At 39.9% G+C, this 11,066-nt stretch overlaps 1 protein-coding gene across 1 annotated transcript; it reads left to right on the forward strand.

Moving 5' to 3' along the window:
• The first annotated feature begins 8,313 nt into the window (after positions 1–8,313).
• LOC129361613 (growth/differentiation factor 15) lies at positions 8,314–10,268 on the forward strand. Its single transcript, XM_055032565.1, has 2 exons — positions 8,314–8,713; positions 9,145–10,268. Exons 1-2 carry the CDS (start codon positions 8,314–8,316, stop codon positions 9,900–9,902), a joined length of 1,158 nt encoding a protein of 385 aa, XP_054888540.1. The 3' UTR covers positions 9,903–10,268.
• The last annotated feature ends 798 nt before the right edge of the window (positions 10,269–11,066 follow it).

Here is an 11,066-nt window from a genome sequence, read left to right on the forward strand (position 1 = left end):
GGAGCGGAGCGGAGCGGAGCTGACCTCAATTAACAAGAGAACACAGAGACAACAGGTAGGGGAGGGGGAAGGGAGAGGTGCGAATCCAATGCGGCTCACATTAAACATGTCATATTAGACATTTTAGTATTGTCATTTCAGAGACTCTAACTATGGACCAACTCAGTTGCTCATAGCAGATTGCATGAGTAGCTCCACTAAGGAGGGCCATGGGCCCCTGAGAACAAATGCAAAAGTCAATTGACAATATAAATTAGAGTATATACACGCCCCAGGGTGGCATCAGAAAGGGGTGGAGCACGAGCACCCAAGAACTAGAAGATAAAAAAATATAGTTGTCTCCTGAAAATGTTGGCTGCTGTTTGTATGTGTGTAGTGAAGTGTTTCCTGCCTGGCAGACTACATCACCTCTATCTATCTATCTATCTATCTATCTATCTATCTATCTATCTATCTATCTATCTATCTATCTATCTATCTATCTATCTATCTATCTATCTATCTATCTATCTATCTATCTATCTATCTATCTATCTATCTATCTATCTATCTATCTATCTATCTATCTATCTATCTATCTATCTATCTATCTATCTATCTATCTAGATTTGTGAGTAATATATATTTATATCACTCACAAAATGTTTTTTTTTTCTTTTTATTTACCTATTATTTTTAGGACTCTGGTTCAACCTTTAGTCATTGGTAATTGCTTAAGTATTGTTTTGAATGGAAAAATCTGTCCGCCTGGAAATAATCTAAAAAATCTCTAGAATGTTTCGTCCCACGCAGCGAAGATGTGGCTTAGAAAGCAACAATCTTAACCTTGGTGAGCATTTCTTGGAAGGCCGGGGCTACGATGCATTTAATAGTTAAATTATCAACTACTAAATTGTCATTCATGTGAGTTCAATATGTTACGAACAAAAGCAGTTAAAATAGGGAACCAGTCTAAACAACCACACTGACTCTGTCTGGGCCATGCACACAGATTGCTTCTCCACACCCAGTGGAGGTCATCAGCTCTCACAAACAACATTAAATACTTCCACTCTGGAATTGCATCACTTCCTAATTTTAAAATCATTTATTACATAACAAGAAATAAAGTAATAATCATGATCATTTTATGGCAATGAAAGTATAAAATAAATGATGAAGAGATGTTCATTTCTCTGACTATCTCACTGTGTGTTGCAGCTGGAAAACAAGATTCCAATAATGACACAGTGGAGTCAGGGAGTCATTGGCTGTGTTTTCAAACACACACAGGAAATTGTCTGCAGTCACTCTAGGACACCAGCATGGACACAAGCTGCAGTAATGATTAACAAGTAATGACCTAGCAATATTACATTTTGACTGTTATAAGGCTGAATATTTGTCTGACTGATTCAAGCTGTTAAATTCTTCCCCATTTTTTCCAACTAAATAGATTTAAATATTCAAAGAATTTGAAATAATGTTATAATTGCTGCTCAAAAACATTTCAACAGAACTTGAAAGTGGAATTATTAAACATAATTGCTCATTTATGGGAAGCACACTTGAAAGCCCCTCATTTGGCCATTGGACCATGAGCAGCAGTTTAGTTAATTTTATACTTGTATTCAGTTCACATATAATCATGTACAATCCAATTAAGTCAATATTTATTCAGCCACATTAATAGTGAGAACAAATTGCAGTACTTGACAGTTGGGTCCCATGTTGTGGATGTGCTCCATCATTCCACATACTCACCTAAAACTCCAGGAACAACGGCCCACATGGACTGGATTTGGTCCCCATAGTCAGGTTGAAATGCAGTTTCATACAAACCCAATAAATCCAACTGTAATACAAAACAGTCAACCTGAAAAGATTTATCAAAACATCTGTAAACAGCATAGAGCATCCCAGCTACTGACAGTATTCAACAGCTCGAATATTTCTTTGTTTGCATGTAAAAACAACCCATTCATGAGATTTGCTGACATTTCTCTGTCTAAAAAGAAATCAATTTTTATTGACCTTAAAAGGTGACGCATCACTGACTTTATCCTAAATTTGCTTCTGATTGGTGGATTACTCATATCCCAGAACTGCATTACCATCCATTCAGAGAGAAAGAAAATAAATGAACCATTAACCTCAACAAGCATTCCAGAATAGGGTCAGAATCCGGACAGTCATGGCCAGTCAGGCTGGTTTGGTGGATGTTTTGTTTGCATCATGAGTTACTGAACTACCAAGACATCCCAATGACATGAGTTCCTTGCTAGTCCCTTAGTGGACTAAATTAAGTGTTTTGTTGCATTAATCATTTCCCAGTGGTTTTTGAAATAACCATTAGAGAAAAGAAGTTTTCCTCAATTGATTTATATATATTCTTGAAATATGCTTAAAAAATACTTGTCTTGAAAGAACAAGGAAGGGAAATCATTTCTTTTTCAAAGATATTTTTGATAGATATTGAGACAAATGAATATACGCATATTGACATGGTTTATCATAGATTTGCTATGCTGCAGATTAAATCAGAAAAGAACAGAATATTAGAATCTAACAATTCTAGGATTGTTAGAATACCGATCAGAGGATGGAACAACTGTGCTTTGAAGGCGCGCTGAATGGTGCTGCCTGATCCGTTCATGTCACCCAGCGGCGCCATAATGTGCTTTTTCCATAAAAAACAATAGCAGGTTTCTTCTCCAGTGATGTCACGTGTCCCTATATGTTAGCATCAGGGATGTGAGCTTTCCTTTGTTCTTCTCTGAAGCTAAACATAAAAAGTGACAACAATGACAGCATCAAATCAGTTTAGTGTATAACTCCATGAGGCTCCATGAAGCTGCAAAGTGCCATAACTGCTAGATAAATAGTGTGCTGTCTGTGGAGTGTAACTATAATAATGACGGCACGTTTAAAGAATTCAATGAATTGGCTTAAAAATGCAAAAGTTATTTAGCATTATTAATGTCAGAGCTGTTGTTTCCCAGTCTGGACACTGAAAGCATTTTTGCTGGGAAGCAGTTTTAGCTCAGGTGTTAAAGGAAGTGGACTGTGGGAGGATCCCACTGAAGTCAAACTGCAAACGTTCTTGTTAAAGTGAGTCTCTGCTACACCAAAACAAGGAAAACAAAATCATAATTCAGTCTTCAAACAGCAAGGGTTTATTCTGAAAACAGAAGAAAATGTAAGAAAAAATAATTTTGTTTTATGTGTTTTAACTGAATCACACACACCTCAGAGGGTAGATAAAATGATAGCACATAATAACTCAACTCCATGTGCTCACTTTAAAAGTTGATTGAACCAATTTTTATTTCAATTTCTTCACTCCATCATCTTTGGTAGGAGGCTATTAGCCTCCTACCAAAGGATGCTAACTTGACTTGGCAATAACTGCCACTCTGTCCTGTGAAACGTTTCCAAATCTTTCTCCACACTGCGAGGACATCTGTTATACACAGATCTGTCCAGATCCCACAGATTCTCTGGACTCTGGCTCAGCCATTCCAAAACTTTGATATATAAAGTCACTTTATTGTGGAATTGGATGCAGATTTTAGTAACAGAGTTCCTGTTTAGTTCCTTTAACAGATATCTGAAGGCTTTGGTTTTAGGCTTTAACAGTTACTTTTAAAACAAACTCCATTTTCAGTGTATTTTTCTCCTGGTACAGAATAACCTATTAACCTCATCAGCAGTGCAAATTTCTCCATTAATTGAATAAGGAGACCGACAGAAAGAATAGAAGTATGCTTTAGTACCTCCAGGAATGTCAACTAAAGACCTCACTGTCTCCTTTTTAAGAGGAGACTCTGCAGGAAGTAATATGATGGGCATTCTGTCTGAAGAGGAAACAATGACACAACCTTTTTCTATTTTTGCCCCGCTCACTCTGTGGCTTTAAGTACCTTTATGCTCCGCTGCAGGAATCTTTGCCGTGCATTTTTATTCTCTCAACATTTATCTTTGACTTTGGAACATGACCCCAGTCTTGCCCATGGGCTGTGATCTCATGTGTTATTAGACACAGGAATACCAAAAGAGAAGCATCTTGTTTATCATCTATCATCCAAGAGAGCATGTCCTGTTGGCCCAGAACTGCCACGAGTAAACATTAGGATGAGAAAGCTTCTCAGAGAGAAGTTGGATTAGATTCTTCAACAATCCATGTGAAATCTAGTATCTAATTTGAGAACTGTCAAAAGTATGGAACCCTGCTTCCTGCAGAGTTTACCCCACTGAGAACATGTGATCAGTTTCCACAAGGCAGCTGGGTAAACAAAGTCTGACAAACTGGGATGAACTCAAAATTGGGTGACTAACAGTCAGGATTTGGCTCAGAACTCAATATTCAGCATATTCAGAAGTTACAATATCCAGAATTACAGAAGTTGTGAAAAAAGATTAAGTGTAAATACTGACATCTTATATACATTTTATGAAAGATTTTGAGATGTTTTAGTCATTATTTAGAAACTTATCAGAACTTATCAGAAAGATAGACATGTTGAAGACACCTCAGGAACGTCAGGCCTCACAGAGTCATGAGTATATCAGACAGAAACCCAGAAACTCTGAAAAGTTTTTTCTGTTCAGTTCAGGATCCAAACTGAAAGACTTTTGCTACCTTGGAAACACAAGAGGGCGCCATTAGACTTTGTTCCACAAACTTGTCAGCCATGAAGCAGTATGCTACTTATAATCACAGAATAGACGTAGAGGATGCTGGAACACACAGTGTGTCGATGTCTCCTACTTTCTGCTGACTCAGTAAGTACAAACCTCCAAACTTCATGTGGCCTTCATGTTAGCTCAAGAACACTGTGTAGAAAGCTTCACAGATTGGGTTTTCTTGACTGAACGGCTGCAACCATGTTCCACTAATGTAGAAGAAGCATTCAAGAATATTCTCACAGAAATCTACCGGATTGTATCTCAGAGGCAAATATCAGACAGATCTGTGCACGACGATTCTCCAGGCAACAACGTCGTGGACATCAGTGTCCCTCCAACCATGGATGGGCAGAGGGGGAACAAACTGCCCTGCTGTCAAAGCCTGTGACCCCTCATGTGTTCTCTGTCGACCTCTTCTGTTTTCCTTCCTGATTCATTTCAACTTTCATGCTGCTCTCAGTACGTTCTCATGTTTTCAAAAAAGCTGGGATGTCAAACCTTTAATTTGACTTTCATTTTGTGCATTGCATCATCCGGTGCAATGCAAGCATTGGATCATATTCTGTAAATTAAGTTGCCACTCCACTTCACATGGAGACATTGTTTTCTGGAGAGATGAATCAATGGGAATCCAAAGCAGGAGTCTGGGTTTGGCAGTTGTCTGACTTCATTGTGTCAAGTGTAAAATTTGGTGAAGAGCGGATTATAGTGTGCAGCTGTGTTCCAGTGAAAAGAGCTCCTAATGCTGCAGCGTACTAAAACATTTGAGAGATGTTGTATCTGCAGACTAGTGTGTTGCTATAACCCATGGATGATATAAAAGATGGTACTGCCTTGTTTCAGTTTGACTGTACTCAAAACAAGGTGACAGAGACAAGTTGTGGAGCAACCTGAATGGCTTGGAGTCCTGACCTCAACCTGACAGAACATCTTTGGTACAGATTAGAGAAGACAAATCAATATTGGTATTCTAATCCAAAATCATTGTCTGACCTCAGAAGAGTTACTGTAAAAATTGTCTTATGTTTTCTCCTAAAGTTGTGGAAAGGCTTCTTGGAGGAGTTAAATCTGTGAGAGCTTCTAAGGATTGGCTGACATATAAAACACCAATGGATTAAGAACAGGATGCCATTTGTTTGAAGGTGGATTAGGAAATACCTTTAGCAACACAGCATATCTAAAGAGAGAAAATAGCTGGTCAAGTGCTCCTCTACTAATTCTTTAGCTTATTCTCTTCAGGACTTCCAGACCTTACCACAGGACAGAACAAACTTGTTGGCCAAAAATTATTTTAAATCTAGATCTGTCAGGGGTCTGAACAACAAAACTTATCAAATCTTTATTTAATAATTCAAGATATTCTAATCCGGCAAGACAATGCGGTATGTCTGACAAAAATGTCTCAGAGACAATCTGTCTGCCGTTATGAGAGAAGAAGTCATATCTGGGTTTTTAATTCCTCCCCCGTCTCTCACACTACATGACATGAAACACAAAGAGGAACTTGTTAGGAAAGTGAGAGCCTTACATGACACCCTAAACCGTGTTTCTTGTGTCAACCTTTCGCACACTGCGAGCTCACCTGCTGGAGCACATGACTGTTTCATCACCTCAGTGACTCACCGCTCAGATATTCCCCCTCTCTGCACCGGTTTTGGGCAGCTACCTACTGGCACCCAGACCTTGTGAGACAATAAATGACTTCTCACAAATAATTATAGAACAACTACTTGCACACTCTCATCACAGGTTGAAGAGCAGTGTTACCTGATTGGGCTGCTGCTATTATCGCCATTAATTTGAACACATCAGACATTAGACAGACAGCAAACATAACAAGCTGATATAAATATGTTCCTGTCTCACCTTTTCAAAACTACTTCGCACATAAAACTTGCACAATATGTCACTGAACTCAGACCGCTGTGGCATTAATGGTTTCTTGACTGTATGCTTTCAAAAATAAGAACATAAGGAAATAAAGCACATTCAGTTTAGCAAATGTGCTTTATACTTGTCACATGTCTGAAGTCTGTGTTGCTGGTGATGTATCCCTGTTTAGTTAAACTCATGTATTTATATTGGGATAGCACTCTTTACAGTCTTTGGTGTAAGAGTGCTATTGGGTGAGAACAGTGTATACAGAAGTCATTGTGGGTGAGTGTATTACTCATTTCTTCCACATTTTCTGGGTCGTACGGGTGGCAGCTTCAGAAGGGAGGCTCAGTCTTCCTTCTCCCCGGCTATTTCTTCCAGCTCCTCCGGGGGAATCCCAAGGCGTTCCCAGGCCAGCCGAGAGACATAGTCCCTCCAGCTTGTCCTGGGTCTTCCCCGGGGTCTCCTCCCGGTGGGCCGTGCCCGGAACACCTCACCAGGGAGACATCCAGGAGGCATCCTGCCCAGATGCCTGAGCCACCTCGGCTGACTTGAGGTTTGGTATCAAGATGCGAATAGACAGGAAGTTTAACCACCAGGTAAAAAAAATATTAACCAAGTTAATATTTATGTTTTTCTAAACATTTTGAAAAAAAATTCTGCAGTTATCAGCAGATTCTGGGAATTTTCTGAAGTTCTGTAAACGAGGTCAATGACGACATGAGCCACGCAAAACAAGACACACCTCATTGTATTAAGTTTCACATATTTATGGATGACTACTGAGAGATGCTCCACTGCACCACTGAAGTCTGCATTTAGCAGCTTAGCAGATCTGTCTGTCACTGATAACACAAGAATGTTGTGGGCTAAAAAGTCAGATGTGCTTTATATAGAAATATTTCTCCATTTCATCTTTGAGGAACATTATAAGTCAGCTGTGATGATGTAAGAAATAGTGACAAAGCACCAAAGCTCCCCTTTCAGATAAAATGAAGAAAATGAATATGATTGAGGCACCGCCTTTTTTTTGTGATTTGTTATTTTCTCTTTGGGTTGATTTGATGTCAGGCTCTTCAAACATTTGAACAACCTGAACCTGGTCCGTCAGGATTGAGGATTACATCAGCTCAGTCTGTCTGTGAGTCGTCGGGGCCGTCTGGCCCAGCTGGCCGGGTTTTCATGTAAACAGAAAAGTTTAACTTCACAGAGCTCTCCACAGGTTCACCTGTGTAACCTTGGGAACAATGGTGTAATGCCCAACTGACTCTGTCAACGCCAGTGCCGGTAATCTTTTTGGGTGCTGTGATCAGATGACTCAGCAATATTTTCTCACTCAGTGCCATCTCCATGGATTCCAACAGAGTTCTGAGAAATTTCAAATGTATCAGTAATTCTACTGTAATTATCAAATGCATCAGAATTTAAATTAAATGAAAAAAACTCAAAGAACCATGAAATTCACTTAAGTGGAAAAAAAAAAGAAAAGTAAATACATGTTCTATAAAACCTGCAGAGCTACAGAAAATAAAATGTCTAAAACCTAAATAAATAATTTATTCTTTAGGAACTAAGTAATCAAAATGTAATTCAAATGGATTCAACGTTTCCAGATCTATCCTCATCCCACATAACTCAATCCTTCAAAATGTTGCCTCATTTCTGCATGTGGCCCACACTGAGCCATTCACAGACCGGCTTATTCAACTAGGGGCGTGGCATCACTGGAGCACTATAAATAATGCATGTGAAGAATCTTTTTCTCAGAACATGGACAAACCCATTCCACAGTGGTGGAGCACTCATAAATCAACCCTAGCCAGCAGACTCACCATGCTCATGTCACACACTCCTGCTCTGCTTGCCTCTTACACCTTGTTGCTCCTGTTGGTCCCCACCTCAGCGGTACCCCAGCATGACGCGCGCCAAGGCTTGATTGACACCGGCAACGTCGATGACCGGGGGGCTCTGATTCTGGAGGCGGTGAAGAAGGTGATCCTTGGTTCTCTGGGTTTGGACAGAGAGCCAAAGCCTGCCATGAAGGCCTCACAGAGGGAGCTGAGGAAGATGTTCAAGCTCTACAGGGAAAGAGTCAACGAGATGAGGAGAAACTCCAGCCAGTCAGTGAGGGAGACCTGGCAGTCCAACACGTCCACTGTCCTCTTTCCAGGTATACACAAGACATTACAAATAAACTTTAACCTGATTTAGTCATTGTCATGCTTACAGGACTGATGTCAAAGGTCCTTGAGAGCAGTTTACGCTAAATTAGAAAAGAAGTAGATGATTAATAGGTTTAGAAAAACGACAATGTCATTCAAGCAAAGCTGATTGTTTAAAGATATGGGTTTTTGTCTTTAAGTTCAATGTCAGAGTTGGTCGTTGCAGATTTCTGGATAAATAGAAACATTTTGGTACGAACAAACATCTGTGAAAGAAAGCAGAGACATTCCTCCAAGCTTTTAAAAATCATGAGCGTGAAAGGTTAACATGTTTCCACTGATGTCTCTGAGTTAAATTTTAGAAATGTTTGTGTCTCCTCTGTCAGAATGTCACCATTTTGTCATGTCATTAAACCCTTCTTCTGTTTTTGCTTTTTAGTCGAGCCGTTGCATGTTCTGCAGAAGGGTGATCAGCGATACATTGTTTGGTATCGAGCTGTTTTCCAAAAGAACCCAAAAATTCACTCTAAACTGACTCTGACACAAGCGCAACTGAAAATATCTGGCTCTGGTTTCGGTAACAACCCTAAAACTAGAAGGTACATAAAAGTTAAAATTAATGGGATGAAGCCAAGAAACTCTGTTGAATGGACCAACACTGACAGCAATTCAATGATCCCAGGAGTGACCCTGGACATCAGCCCTGAGGCAAGCAAAGGGTTGTGGACAGATTATCAAGTACTGGTTGTGGATGTAGGGATGGCTCCACTTACCTGGAAAGCCTCCAACTTAAAGCCAACTGTGACTCTGGAACTGGGCCTAAAGGACTCTGTCCCTGCACGGGGTGGCAGGCGGCGGCGCTCAAACAAAGAAGACAACTGTGATGAGCAAGGGTGGTGCTGCCGGAAGTCTGCGACCGTGTCCTTCAAAGATATTGGCTGGACGGACTGGGTGGTGGCCCCAACTGAGTACACCATGCATTACTGTGACGGCACTTGCCCCCACAACTACAAGCCGGCCAGCATGCACACACAGGTGAAGTCCCGCCTGCACCAGATCACCAAGGGAGAGATGCCCCGGCCCTGCTGCGTGCCAGCAGCGTACGAGCCCATGGTGCTGATGCACTACGACAGCAGAGGGAAGCTGAAGCTGACTCTGTTCAACGACCTCATCGTCACCAAATGTCACTGTGCCTGAGCAGAACATGCAACAGACTGTTTCAATCCCTTTAGACTCCATCCATCCATCCATCCATCCATCCATCCATCCATCCATCCATCCATCCATCCATCCATCCATGGATGCTCTTCTAGGGATTATGGCTTCAAATTAAACAAGAAGAATATCTTGTGTGACGTAGGTTAGTTCATAAAAAGGTGGATTTCATGAATTAAATTCTTGACTTGATTAAAAGTACATTTATTCACTATAAATGAAAAAACAGGTATTTATTTAATGTTTGTTTATTTATTATTTGTTTCATTATATCATTGTTGTGCTCCGTTACACCAGATGCTCTGAGCTGCATTGTTTTTGATTGTTTTTGTTTTTGATAGGACTTTGATATTCTGAGTGTTGTCTTATATATTTCTACAATTGAAAATGAATAAAACTTAAATTAAAAAACAAAACAAAACTGAACTGTTTTTCTTGAATTTATGACTATGAAGATCTGATAGATTAAAACAAAAAATCAACATCCTGACATGTTTTAGGAAGTAAACAATAAACCTCTTCAGGTTAGTAAAGTCAGGGAGGGGCTGGGAGCTTCAGACCAGATAAGGTCTTACTCACTCAAATGGCCTTGAAGGGTTGCCAAGCGTCGCCTTGATTCATTAATTTAAAAGGAAGCAGCTGAGCAATTTGGTCCAAGCTGGCATATCAGGAGATAGACCTGTACAATATTTTTATGGCATATTATCAAATCTTCCTTCAGTTATTTTCTTTCTGTGCTGCTCAGATAATGTTTAACAATAACTGAAATCCCCAACAGAAATCTCAATTGCACAATTGAAGGCCAGAGATGTGTTACTAGAGAACAAAGTTGAATACAATAAAGAGGGCACCTTGATATGAGTCAGTCGCAGTAGCAGAAAGAAAAAGAAAAGTTTACAGTGTAATAACCTGGCCTCTTTTAATGAGTACGTAGTCCAGGTGAGGGTCACCGACCCGCGACTGTTTTGATGAAGTCATTGCACTGAAAGATAAGGATACCTAATAACCTTGAACAACTAAATAAACAAACAGATGATCACCAACAGGCACTAAATATATCAGACCTCAGTTTAATTTGCTCCTCTGCCCAGTCATGTACAGCTTTCTATTCTGTTGCCTTATGTTGTAATGATAACTTCTTACACA

Source organism: Poeciliopsis prolifica, unplaced genomic scaffold (assembly GCF_027474105.1).
Source record: "Poeciliopsis prolifica strain line A6 unplaced genomic scaffold, Auburn_PproV2 SCAFFOLD008, whole genome shotgun sequence".
NCBI classification, from domain to species: domain Eukaryota; kingdom Metazoa; phylum Chordata; class Actinopteri; order Cyprinodontiformes; family Poeciliidae; genus Poeciliopsis; species Poeciliopsis prolifica.